General features: G+C 35.3%; 1 protein-coding gene across 1 annotated transcript; it reads left to right on the forward strand.

The window, feature by feature from the left end:
- Positions 1–1,739: 1,739 nt before the first annotated feature.
- LOC123548837 (uncharacterized) lies at positions 1,740–14,733 on the forward strand. Its single transcript, XM_045336415.2, has 4 exons — positions 1,740–2,504; positions 4,089–4,252; positions 11,057–11,146; positions 13,604–14,733. Exons 1-4 carry the CDS (start codon positions 2,483–2,485, stop codon positions 13,874–13,876), a joined length of 549 nt encoding a protein of 182 aa, XP_045192350.2. The 5' UTR covers positions 1,740–2,482; the 3' UTR covers positions 13,877–14,733.
- The last annotated feature ends 325 nt before the right edge of the window (positions 14,734–15,058 follow it).

Here is a 15,058-nt window from a genome sequence, read left to right on the forward strand (position 1 = left end):
TCTATGAAAATATCTCATTCTAAATGTATGAAATTATTGGGTTCTGTGATATTTATGTATGTACTCTTATTGTAATGTTTTATCCTGTTTGTGTTTGTCATACATAATGTATACTTAATCTATCGATCTATTGATCTACCTACATACCTACCTACCTACCTACCTTTGTGGTAACTCGAATCGCGTTCGCGTTAATCACTTAAGGTATTAGACCCGTAATAGACTACCTCCTTTTTGAAGAGTATTCAATTCCTACAATAAACCTACTTTGACTGAAATTTTTCAGGGGGCGTAGGTTCAAGCCCCACTGGGACCATTCCCCTCCCCCCCCCTTTATTTTCCTAGTTAGTTTTTACTTTTTCCAAGACATATTATTGATTTATTGTACAAAAGTGGATTTTTGTTCATTTTATAAGCAATTTCTTGCTGTTCAAAGTGAATTTATCTCTGAAATAGAAGGGGGCAGAGTTAGACATCTTTAAAAGTACTGAGTTACATGCGGTAAAAGTTCTCTATTTTGCCTTTACTCTTTAGATTACATATTATGGAAGAAATGTAAGTAGGTTTTACTTCTGCCCTAAGACTATTTTTGAATGAAGTGAGCAAAATTCAAAACAGACCCGCAGGATTAGACCTTAAATTTTCAATGTTGGAGTTAGAATTCTGTCTCATTAAATCCGTTTACTTGAGGTACCCTAGAAAAAAATGATATTGACCGTTTTATTTTTTTGTGTTTTGTTATTGTTTACCAATAGTTAAGTGTTTCTTTTATTAAAATTAAGGTAAAATGAATTCTCTGCAAACGGTTTAGACAGTGGCCATCACTTTACACTTTGTCTCTGCATGTGCTTGCGGAAATACCATAAATTAGAAAATTATAAAAAACGGCGCGATCAAAGTTGTTTAAAATTTGCAACAAAATGCAAAACACAGTCAACTTTAAGAATATACGTAGCAAATACCGTATTTAAAACATTGCTATTAGGGGTCCAATACCTTAATTATGTGTTAACGCGAAACTTAACTGCTAGTTATCTTGGAGACGAATATGTCCAGAGTATTCCAATTTTTCAGTAACTGCTAACACGAATCTTTTCTTAACTATATATCCAATTTTATTTGAAGGAAAAAATTACTAACTGGTGGCAACTCTGGGCACAGTAGCTTCGCCTTAACCAGAAATATGCCACCATAGGTTGTAACTACAAATAAACTTTTATTACCTATTTTTCAATTGTTCAACTCTTTCTCTCTCAGTTATGAGAAGTATGAATAATGTAATACAGAGTTACTTCCCTTGTTTTTATCACATACAGGAGAATAAGTTGCGCAGTCTCTAGGTCGGCGATACAGGGCCAGTTTGACCCTCTGGTTATTCTTATGCATAACATGTCGGTCCGGCGGGTCAAAGCTTGAGATCATTAGAGCGTATGCTGTACCGTTATTCATTCGATCTTGTCGTTTTAAAATAATATTTACTTGAATTAACTCGATGTGTTTGTTTAACGAGATTCCTTTTTAAAATATAGATTGCACATATATCTGGTATATAGAGTTTTGTATTTGAAGAAGTGGAGGCAAATCAATATGTCAAAAGATTTAACAATGTTCTATTGACAGTGCTTTTAATACAAGTGGGAACTATATTCATCATTTACAATTTACAATATAATACAAACGGATAGCGATCGGGCCGTTTAATTATGAATTTCACTGCTATCGGCAGCGGCGGTTAATTGTAATATAATGGCTTGTATATAAATAAAACAATGACATTCTTAACTGTCTGACAACAATTACGTAACATTCCTAATTGATCAGAATCGGGGAAAGCAAATCGATAGGAATAACTGCAGGATAGATCGTTTTCCAAGTTTTCTTAAGTAAATTGGCGTATGTATGTTGTTTATATGGAACGTTTGAACCGTAATTTAAAAAAAAAACTAAACTATATTTCGCTTTAAAATCAGCCTTTTCCTATCTGAAATATAAGTGTTGACATTATTTAAGCCGTGAATTAACACACTAATGGAAATATTTCCTACTTTGGAGGGACAATGACTTAATCTGGAGAATTTTCTACCAAGAAGAATGGATACAGTTACAAATTATTTTCAATTACTTTACACTAATATTTTATAAAAGGCTCAAAATTGTTTGTTTAAGGCATAGATTAAACATATAATTTCCGCACAGTCGAACTCGGCTTTGCTCTTATCGGTTCAAAAGTTCGAAAATGTTAAAACTATTGCTTTTTCATTATCCTGACACTGGACATAACAAGAAAGGCTTAATGCTGGCGACGACGGAAAACGTGAAATCGGCGGCAATTGTTCTGTCGTAGTTTTCTGACGTCACGTTATAAGGAAAAAGCGTATCATCAAAATACAGGAATACGTTTGGCTATGTAGTCAGTCGTTCGGTCGTTTCGTTAACCTGGAGAAATGAAAAACATTACGGGATGAAGACGTCATAAACAAAAATGGAGGGAAGAATAGAAACAGGTAAATATTTTCTTTTTATTTGAATATTGCATTTTGATCTGCCTTTTTTGTAACATAACACTATTTACAATATACAGTATTCTGAAGATCTCTAATGCCATGGTGATATTTTTCAATTTTCAAAATATCTTAATTCATTTTGAATTTATTGTTAGAAAACGATTTCAATAGGATATTTTTCTACTTTTCAAATGTGAAGTCTGGAGACCACAAAATGTGGAAAACATGTGTCTTTGATTTAATGGGTAATACTCATACATCATGTTTCCATATATACGCAGGCTATTAAACAAATGAATTTCTTTTACTATCTAATTCAACTGCTCTGTCAATTAATATCATCGATGGTATGAACAATTTTATATATGTTTCAAAGTGTAATATCGACTTGAGCAATTATATGCATTTGACTTCTGTTTAGATAAGTATTTTATCTATTTCCCGCTATATATTATAGCAATGTATATAGACAAATGTTGTTCACAGAAAAAATTTCAATTTGTTATTTTTTTCTGTTTAAAACTTTCAGAATCTTTTCTTTATCATGAATAAATATGCATTTTGAAAGAGAAGTTTTAAATTCTGAAAAAAAAAAAAATCTAGATATTAATTGGCTAACACGGAAACTATTTTTCTATAGAGTTTCAAGTTTTCTTCAATAAAAATAAATGTTACTAACGTTTCTGCAGGTACTCTTTATCTTAAAAATATCAACTGTATTCTTATGAATAGTAGGCCTATATTATAACTAAAAGGATTGTCGGTAAATTGTGAAGACTATTACCCGGCACTCAAAGCCATTCAATAAGTTATTTATCGTATGGTATCAGAAGTAAATTCTCATATGGTTTATTTCTACTCTTGTCTTAACCCACCAAATATTTAGCGTTGAAATATCGACCGGCCATTATTACAAAATATGGATCGAAGATGTATAAAATGAGTCAAGTAATAGTAATAATTGATTGGATATTTACAAAATATGGATCGAAGATGTATAAAATGAGTCAAGTAACAGTAATAATTGATTGGATATTTTCCAATAAAATTCAGTCATCTTATTGACAATTTTAAATGAGTACTGGCGTGTTTTAGTGATCATTAGAAGAGTATAGTTATATGAGCCCCACCATGAGAAAACCAACATAGTGGCTTTGCGACCAGCATGGATCCAGACCAGCCTGCGCATCCGCGCAGTTTGGTCAGGATCTATGCTATTCGCTTTCAAAGCCTACTGTATAGCATTTAGAGAAACCGTTAGCGAACAGCATGGATCCTGACCAGACTGCGCGGATGCATAGCCACTATGTTGGTTTTCTCATGGCGCGGCTCATATACACTTACTGACCCGCAAGCCATTCTGTTATTGTTTTATTACATGATACATGTCGGAGATGAGTTTTCAAAGATTTCTTTTTCAAGTTTTGACTTTGGTCAAGAAAACATGTTCTGAATATAGCCCTGTCATATATCACGTACAAGCGAGCGGCGAAGTCTAGTAATTACATCAAATATTGAAGAAAAAAAACCTGGAAAAGCACTGGTTACTTTGTAAATTTTTAAGTTGTCTTGTTTTCGTTTCAGATATCCGGGCAAAGGCTGTTGAACAGTACAAAGTTCTAAGTGCAGTACATTTTGGTATGGGGTTTCTACTGCTGTTTTTCGCCTCATATACAGCAATGAATATACATGGCGAGGGAAATGGAACCTTTCCGTACTACCTTGCCTCTATTATCTCTAGTATAGGGGTAAGTCAACAGAATCGTGCTTGATTTATTTCTTCCGACTGTCGCTTTAACAGGAAATATCCTCTATGCGAATAGTGCTTAATTGCGACTTTTGATATTAAAGATACCTTGCACAGTAAACAAGGATTTTGTACTCAAAAGGCGATTGGGGAATATTTTATAAGTTTTCAAGGTTTGGGGTGGGGTCAGGCTAGGTGTAAATTTCCTGTTGTGCCGGATATCTGGAACAAACTTTCGGAGACAGTTCTATAGTCAGAACTGTTTATAATAATAAAGTTGTTTATGTTGAGAACAAATGTCTACGAAATTAGTATCGAATCTGTAAATTACGGAAACGAATCTGATTGATTCGTGACGCTATTAGCGCACGCATTAGTTTTGCTGTTATGGTGTTCTTTGAATTCTTATTTCGGTTTAATTGGTTGAGGAAATGGGAGCAATTAAAAAGTGAAGTACTCTTCCATACTCTCCTAAAAGCTCTGTAATATACATTATTTTTCCATTAGCGACAGTTCATGCTTTACAAAGAATACATATTACCGGTATCTTCTGGATTATTGTACTGGGAATACTCTTTAAAAGAAATGCCGGCATAGACCAAACAGGGTGAAACAAAAAAGTGCATGCAGCTATACCGTAGCCCGAATCTTGAGTACCGTATTCACTTACAAACATACGGGTCACATACACAAAGTGTCATTTTGGTTTTAATTTTGGTTTCAATCATAATTTGTCTAAAGCAAACCTTTTACAGATAGATTTTGTCATTCCCTTGACTTGTTGCTTAACCTTAACCTGTGATTCTGCCTTTGCGACCAGTGCAGGCTGATCATGATCTGCATTGTTCGCAATCCAGTCAGTAAATTTTCAGTGAACACCCCATCTAATAATAAATGGTAGTCTATTTTAGAAATTTAGCAGGCTAAGGGCTCAACTGTATATTCCTGTACGAAATTTTACAACTGTAAAAGACCTGTATTTTTGATCAAAATAACAGTCATGCTTATTCCAAATTTACACCTGTAGATTTTATATAACAACATTGATTTTACAGCTGTAGATTTCAATTTACAGCTGTCAAACGACTGTAAAACAGTTCGAAATATGCAAATGAGCTACACCTGTAAAAAAAGTTACTGCTGTAAAAATGAAAAAAGTTACAGCTGTAGAAATATTATAGGTGTTGAAAAAGAGAGCATTATTTTAAGGGACGAAAGTAGAGGTGCAAAAAGTTTTAGGATGAATTGCAATTATCTAGATAAGGTAGGAATTACTATGAAAATGGCAAAATAAATGACCTAGTACGTAAAGTATATGTGGTATGATTACGTTATAGCAACTGCAAAATTCAAGAGTAGGATACAAAGTAGGACATATGCAGATCTTGTTTATAAAACTTTATTTGTCAGTCATGAAAACATATGACATATGATAAGTTGTTTTGCTCATTATCCGTCGGTCGGCCAGTAGACCGTTTGGTTTCCGGTCAATAAATGGAGAACACTGTGCTTACAGTGATCAAACTCATTGCAGGCCCGTAGCCAGAGGTAAAAAAATAGGGAGGCATTTGGTAGGGGGCCCGGGGGCATGCTCCCCTGGATTTTTTTTTCGAGGGTGCCATTTCGTACGTTTTTCTGCATTTCAAACATGTTTTTGTTACTTTTAAGATACCGATTTCGGAAAAAATAAATGACGTTAAAAAGATTCGCGTACATTTTAGTTAATATAGATCTACAGAAAAATAAGAGTTTTGAAATAGTCAACGTATTTGCGATTATTGTCACTCTAAAACGCTAATTTAAAGGCATATGGTCATGTTTGCTTGGTTCTTACATCTTCAGTTGAGTAAATGTATATATGTTCATGTATAAACTTTTTAGCATGGCTGACGTGAAACGAAAATTTAAAAGAAGCAACACAGTTTATGCACATACGAATACAATACAGAAACGTAATACAAAATTTCTATACTTACGAACAATTAATAAGTGTTTCTGATATAAGTTCTTAACTTTTAAGTGACCATATATTTTTGACAGAATTCTTATAACAAAGTTTTGAAATGCTGTACGTAGATCTATAATCGTGACTTTTTAGAAATGATATGTTCAAAGGCGTGTTAAGAACAAAACCTCATGATTGCAAGACTTCAATCTGTTGTAGTTGTAATGTCAAAATGAATCAATTTAGAAAATATATCAACATTCAATCAGATAAGCGCCACGTTTTATTTAGGTATGCATAACATAAAACTTCTTTCGCAAGAACATGAACCAACTGACAGCGACAGTGTAAGCTGGAATATAAACTAACGGGCGCATAGGTTGAGCGAAAACTATGCTATATAGCATGGCCGTAGCGACTATTGAGGCAACCGAGGCACTTGCACTTGCCTCGGTCATTTTTCTGCCTCATTTGCCTCGGTAGTTTTTTTTATTATCTTTAGTCTGCCTCAGCTGTATGAATTACCAGGTTTTCCGGTAGTGTCTAATCTAGGTTTAGTAATATGTGTCACATCCGATATAGCTCCCTTAGGATATAGCTCCTCGGGGAGCTATATTCGGGGCACCTTTTCGTATATATCTCCGTATATAGCTCCCTTGCTTAAACTGGAGCTATAAACGGAACACCTGTAGCTTTGTTCCGTATAATTATAGCTCCTCGGGGTTTTTATGCAACATAGACCACGTGGCTTATTTAGGACATTTCGTTATGTCGCATTTTTAAAGACCAGATAGTGTCAAGGGGGTCTCCGTGGCCAAGTGGTTAAGGTCGCTGTCTTCAAATCACTTGCCCCTCATCGATGTGTGTTCGAGCCTCACTCGAGGCGTTGAATTCTTTATGTGAGGAAGCCATCCAGCTGGCTTACGGAAGGTCATTGGTTCTACCCAGGTGCCTGCTCGTGATGAAATAATGAACGGAGGGGCACCTGGGGTCTTCCTCCACCATTAAAGCTGGAAAAACGCCATATGACTTATCATGTGTCGGTGCGACGTTAAATCCAACAAAAGATAGTGTCAAATATTTCAAACATAATGCCTTAATTCTGATGCAAGAGTCATAACTAGTACAACCACTATTTGCCTGTCAACATTTCTGGACAGTCTTGGAAATAACTTTGGGGCAACTACCTTATTTCGTCAAGTCCGACAAAATAAACTAAAACCTTCAGGTATACCTAATTAACATTTGTTCCAAATTTGATAACTCTGTCACATACTACAGAAGATGAGTGTCTGTCACAGTATGATCAAGTATGTATTTGGACTCCAGGTTATATTTGCTAGACCAGATACAAAATTCTAACTTAAATGGCCAGTTATTATTTTCTTGTACAGGTTGGCGATTCTTGGTCTAACTATATCCGTTTTCGGGACTGTGTACCTACGCGCTCTCGCTCTCTAGCTCATACGTATTAATGCCACGAGAAATAAAATTTATAAATCCCCACCTGTCTCCCAAGTGGTGTGGAAAATCGTATATCAAAATGACACTCTGCCAAATATTCATGTTTTTTATTACTCGAACAGTACTGTTATAGTATTTTAATTTTTCCATGTATAAGGAGTCATATTCGGGTTTGTCGTATACAGCTATATACGAAAACGTGTGCCGAATACAGCTCCCCGGGAAGCTATATCCGAAGGGAGGTATATGGGGTGTGACAAATATGTCTTCAATTTTCATTTTCGAATAGGTATGTTATATGACAACAGCGTAAAAACACGATACGACGTTATAATTATGTGGTATTTGTGAGATATTTCAGTATCATACTTCAGTTGGTGCGCGCATTTCAGATATCTTAATGCAAGTGGTCTCATATTATAGACATAGTACCCAAATTTAAAATTATGAAAAGCAATTAAAAATTCATGTTTGTTGCTTATATATAATATGCAAGACCAAAAAATCTTGAACTGATAATTTTGAGCATGTTGTTTAATGTTTTTTAATTTCCATGTAGCCGCTCCTGCAGATAGTCCTACCTATCAACCAATGATAATTATTGCGGGAATAACTTCTCTCAATGATGGAATATTGTAAGATACATGCATATTGTATAATATCAGAAAATGTTGTTGTAAGTCTAACAAAATAAATTCAGATCGACTATTTATCTGAAATTTAGATATAATGTTATTCGAACCATATCATATATCATATATAAAAATAAGAAAAACTATTCAATATTTACCACGAAAATTAACATTACATTGAGATGACTTTTCACTAAGCTGTGACATACAGATGTATGGATGAATGCAAGGTAGGATTATTATCTGAGTCATTGAGTGTTGTGGTCTCTCAAGCAAGTTTGACTGTACTTAAAATTAAAAATCTAAGTATAGCACTGAAGGCTATGTCAGGCTGACATATTAAGATATCATTTCATGATTCAGACACGCAAGTAAAGAAAGGAAATTTTAACAATCTTCAAACGATTTACCAAATATAATACTAAATCAAGTTTTGCAGTCAAAAATGTTACTCATTAAGTTACACTTGCATCGTAATCTAAACACGCTAAATGAAACAATATATACAATACTGTGGAAAAAATGATTTTTAAATGTATAAAGTGTAGTGAATGCCGCAAAGTAAGTTTTTATGCCTTTTTAGTTGTTTGGATCTCATTACATGGTAATATGGGCATAAGTTGCAGTGTCATTGAATTTGTGAAATAAAATAGGAATAAAAAGCACCTGATAACTTTGTTCGAATAATGGAAACAGATGTCAGCCTCATACTGTAAATGAAATGGTTTAATGGAAGATGTGAAATTCAAAAGATTGCCTGAAGACAGCGTCTTGTAGAAATGGGAAATGCATTTAGCTACTTTTATACCACGAAGAGTAGCGAAACAATTTTCCGATTTAAAATTTAAACCTCTTTTCGGTCAGCAGTTTGGAGTCTAATTACACGCTTATACACTTACCATTGCTACATTACATACAATGTATTGTTCAAGATTGTAAGATACTACACTATGTCTACCTCTCACATGTACATGTAATTACAGTGTTAAAACCAAGATGTTGTAAAAGTTGCCAATCGTTAGTTAAAAACTGATATAACTTAAGACCTAATATTACATTAAAGCTCAATCTCGACCTTTCTCAGCTAGAACTGGGCACTGGCGCCAGATCAGAAAGAAAATGTCTCTGTTCATGTTATACCCTACCCCTAGGTATTCTATAAAAACCATGGTCATGAAGGGGAAAATTTACTAACCCGTTTCAATCGCGCATTTCATACTTAAAACACGCAGTTCGGTGACCCTTCCTCATCTTCAAACATCACCTGACCTCAGTTTAACCTTGACCTTGACCTCATTTGGACTTAGGTTGCTTTATATGGGCCATCTCTTGGTTAACCAAATGGGACCGTTTCGTCTAGCATCAATACCCCTTACAAGAATGAATTGATACTAATACAGATGTAAACTGTGACCATTCCTCATCTTCAGACATCACCTGACCTCAGTTTGACCTTGACCTTGACCTCGTTTTGGACTTAAGTGCAAAATCTATCGACAAGGATGCCACTGGGGGCATCAAGCGTTTATTGAACGCAGCTCCTTGTTTCTCATAATCTTGGCAGAAAAACAGGGAGGCACCGGCCTCCCTGTGTCTCAGTGTAGCTACGGGCCTGCATTATCTATGGCCGGTTAATGACCCCTATTTTATTTTATGCTTTTCGGTGAAATACTGAAATCAAACAGTGAAAATATTATATTTTTCACTGGTACGGAACTACACTTGAATGCGAAAGAATATGAGTTATAAATAATAGAAAATTCCTTGCAAAATATACTTCAGTAAAGATATAAATGTATAGAAATAATAACAGGATCATAAATTTATACATTTTATCATAGTAAAATGTAATTTTAAGAAATCAGGAAACGTAACAGAACTACTAGTATTTACAGTTTCTCTACAAAGATATCCTGACGTCACAACATTATGACATCGTGGTGCGATGCACGTGACGTTGCGCGGACAAACTGGGTATAATTTTGTTAAAACCGTTAAAATACATCAAATAAATAGAAAATTTGTTTGTTTCAGTGTAAGATCGAAATATATTTCACTCGTGAACACCATAATTTATATTTTCACTCGTGGCTGCGCCACTCGTGAAACTATTGCATTATAGTGTTCACTCGGTGAAATATATTTCGATCTTATACTAAAACAAACAAATATCCTCTATGTTTTGGGTGTCTATAGATCAAAGGCCAAGATCACATGGAGCTTGAGAATGAAAAAATAGTTTTGGCCCAATAACTAAAGAACACTTTGACCTGCAGTCGTCAATTCAAAGGATGATTTTCTGTGGTCCGTAAATTACCCCTTTTGTTTTGGGGATAAGTAAGTTAAGGTTAAGGTTAAGGCTAAATAGACGTCAAGATTGAAAACGGTTTCTATGCAATGACTAAAAGCTATTCGACCTATTGCTTTCAAACTTTGTTGGATAAAATTGCCTGCGGTCAGTAGCAGTAGTTCAAAGGTCAGTCTCACATTGACCTCGTGACTGAAAATAGTTCCCGCTTAATAAATAAAGAACACGTGTACTTTTTAACTTCGAAGAATCATGTGTGTAGTCAACAAATGTCTGCTTATGTCTGCATTTGGAGACAATAATTCAAAGGCCAAAAGTAACAGAGCCACTGTAACTGAACCTTATCAACCTGGCTACTTTACCGCTAACACAAAAATATGTACCGCCTTAATAGTGTTTACGTCTGTAAAGATATTTTGTTGATGTTAATTACTTCATGTAATTTCTTTTTTTCAGATTATCATAGTGTCAATAATAGGTGTGGCAATTTACGACAGAGGACAACACGAATGTGGAGCGGAATTGGTTCCCCTAGTCAAGCCTCTGGTTTGTTAGCATTTCTCTACATGTACTCTCATTTATTTATCTGGGATTCTTACGATTTATCAAATAATTAAGGCTTCATTTGGTTTATGTAACAAATAATCAAGGCCTTCGAGAGGTTTGTCGTCTACTTTATCACGGTGCTGATTTCAGTTGCGCAGAAACTGAACACCCGAGTGGTTTAATATCTAAGCATCTCAACGAAGAACCGTGGTAAATTGGACGACAAACCGCAAGAAAGCTTTGATTGTTTTATTTATTGTTCATTGAAATATTTTGATAAAGATTAGACCGGGCTTCATTTATCCGAGTAGTTTAAAAAAGAACCGGACGTCATGCGGCAATCTGTCGTCATAATTGACGTCATAATGCTCTCCCATCGGTCCGCGCGTCACCCGTTGTTTATTGCAGACCTTCTTCATTATTTAACTGGCAATCAATCCAGCCATGTTAGAATGTATGGCGTACCGTTAATTTTATATCCTGTCTCCATGTGACGTCTGTTGACCAATAGAAATGCAAGAATCTTGTAGGAGGCGAGATAAAATTTTATACCTGCGGGTATAAAGTCATACCTGCAGGTACAAAATTATAATTGCAGGAATGCAGAAAACTAAGGCAAATCTCAATAACTAAGGAATATTTTTCCCTAGGAGCTTTATGAATACGGCCCCTGAACGATAAACCGTGGCAAATCAGACGAAAACCCGTAAGAAGTATTCGTTTAAATTTTCATTCTAACATTCCCATTGAAATATTATGTTAAATTCATGCTGGACTGCTTTCATCCAAGCCTTCTTGCGACAATTCGACGTCATGGATTCACGTGATAATGTTCTCTCACTCGTCCCGCTTAACTCTGCCATCATCAAGGGAGTGTGATATTTCCCATTTATGAGACGAAGTGCAGTGCAGAGTTCATACTTGGATGTCAAACGTCAATATGACTTTTTCCTGTCCGATCTATTACTTAAGAAATAATATATCTCATCGGTGATTTGTCGCTGAATAAATCACTGTTTGGAGTTCAGATGCGAAGGAATAATATCACGAGGGCGTAGCCCGAGTGATATAATGCTACGCATCTGAACGACAAACAGTGATTTATTCAAGAGCAAATCACTAAATGAGATATATTATTTCGATTCTAACACGTTATTAAAGATTTTAAAGTATATCCTTGATGACATGCGATTCTAACACGTTATCAAGAACTTTAAAGTACACCCTTGTCGGCATGCATTAAATATTTGCCCGTTTTCAGTCGGGTTCTTTTCCAGCGCGCCGCTACGCCGCTTGACGCAATGACGTAATAGTTGTGACGTCAGAACAGTGAATTGTTGTTTAATAATTCACTGTTTCCAGCCTTCTTTGTTTAATAGGAAAATGAATCGGATCGTGTTAGAATTAAGAAATAATATATCTCATCCAGTGATTTGTCGTTGAATAAATCATTGCTTGGAGTTCAGATGCGAAGGAATTATATCACGAGGGCGTAGCCCGAGTGATATAATAAATACGCATCTGAACGACAAGCAATGATTTATTCAAGAGCAAATCACTAAATGAGATATATTATTTCGATTCTAACACGTTATTAAAGATTTTAAAGTATATCCTTGATGACATGCATTAAATATTTGCCCGTTTTCAGTCGGTTTCTTTTCCAGCGCGCCTATATGCCGCTTGACGCCATGACGTAATAACTGTGATGTCAGAACAGTGATTTGTTGTATGATAATTCACTGCTTTCCTTCTTCTTTGTTTAATAGGAAAATCAATCGGATCGTGTTAGAATAAGTCTTCATCAATGGATTTTAATATTACATTGCACACATTTTCCACATAATATAATTTTGTTTCATGTACAGTTTCAGACCCCTAGCTTTATAGTCAAGATCACACTTCGAAGTCAAAGGTCACATGGCATTAATAGGGTCTGTTTTATGCTCATTGCAATCCATTTTACTTGGCATAAATGTTCTCGATAATAAGACGACATGTCATGCACAAAACCCAGACGCCTAGATTGAAGGTCTAGGTCACACTTGGAGCTCAAATGTCAGTAGTTTTTTTTCCCTGTCAGGTTCATACCCCTGTAATCCTTCAAGGGATTTTGATATTATTTGGTAAAAATATTCCCCGTTACAAGTTGAGCAGAATTCCCAAAACCCTTGCTTAAAGGACAATGTCACACTTAAGAGGTAAAATGTCAACAGTTTTTTTCATATTATAGTCTAATTCGTAAAGGGAAGTCAAGGGAAAATACTATGTTACGAAGAAGGTGAATAAAACTGTAATTACCACGACTTCATCCCAATATAATTGACATTTTGAATCCTTAAGTCTTACTTACAAGGGGAATGATTTTCAAGTAAAAAGGTAGATTGACATCTTTAATTTTGACTTTAGTTTTTTTAAATTGTTGTTTAACAGGAAACTTCATATTTTTGTTTTCAGTTGAAGGTACACTTCGTCATATCACTCCTGGTTACTGTTACATTTGTTGCGGGGTGTATACTCACAATAGTGTATGGACTTTGTCCGTCTAACACGTGCTCTTATTCTACGAACTATACATTCAATTACGGAATGGCGGCGTTCCTGTTGGGCTTACAAGTACTTAGCATGAGCACATCGATATTAAGTATTATAATGTTTCGTCATTACCGAAAACATTTTGTAGTGCATCCAAAATTTTCTTCTCATGTTGAATTTGAAAACGATATGTGATAGCAGATAGACGGGGCTTTTAAACAGTCGGTATTCAACTCTTAGAATGCAGTCTTGCCACTGGTCATTTTCAAGATTTTATACCAATGAGCTGCTGAAGTTGTAGACTGGTCTCCGAGCATATTATTTCAAGGACACACTACAAGGCATGCAACCCAAGATTCAACACAGACACTGTTTGCTATTCTTGTTTTTATCACAAGACTGCATATTTTCATGTATTGTAGTTCTCACGCGGCTCCGCATTGTCATGTATTGCAGTTCTCACGCGACTACACGTTGTAATGTATTGTAGTTCTCGCGCGACTACACGTTGTAATGTATTGTAGTTCTCGCGCGACTGAATGTTGTCATATATCGTTGTTTTCAGTGCTATATAGTATCATTTGTGTTGTTTACTTAAAACATAACATATAGCTAGTGTATACTAGTACTTTGTACGAAACAAAGGGTAAGCAAATGGAGAACTTAATAATAAAGTGACCCTATGTTCAAATGCTGGTTTAATTAGGAGACAATACTATTTGTTTTTTTTTGCAGCCGATTACTTGTTTGACTCTGGCCATTTGCACATTTGGTTCTGTGTAACAATAAAGAGATAGTGTTGCCTGTATAATGGTGTTTTGTATAATTTGCAACTATTCATGATATAAATGAATTTATACTCAGCCTGTCCCTTAGTATCGGAAGTAAAATTTCGCGCATGCGCAATCTACATAGGGCAGAAGTAGTAAATAAATTTGCTGTATGTTCTATACAAAATTAACAATCTTCTGAGAGCTGTAACACATAGCCAGGCCCATATTAAAAAGAAGTACATAAAAAAAAAAAAAAAAAAAAAAAAAACAGCAAGAAAAGTAGGGGTCATGTATCTAAGATAAGAGATATTTTTGTCTGGCTCGTCAACACTATGGAATAACTTCCAAACTGACAGCTAAAATGTGAGTATTATTATTATTATACCAGATTTATATAGCGCCCTTTTCATGATCAAATTCACGTTCAAAGGCGCTTTACATAGTTCAAATGCAGCCACACAGGGCGCATAATTCATCCTCTACTAGTACAGACACAGCGATCTGACCAGAGGGACAGAGTGAGACAAAGTCCCCACGACAGAGAGATCAGAAATCAAATACAGGCTTGTCCGGTTAACTTAGCCTAGCTCGTTGCGAATAGACA

The sequence above is a fragment of the Mercenaria mercenaria genome, chromosome 6, assembly GCF_021730395.1.
Source record: "Mercenaria mercenaria strain notata chromosome 6, MADL_Memer_1, whole genome shotgun sequence".
Taxonomy (NCBI): Eukaryota; Metazoa; Mollusca; class Bivalvia; order Venerida; family Veneridae; genus Mercenaria; species Mercenaria mercenaria.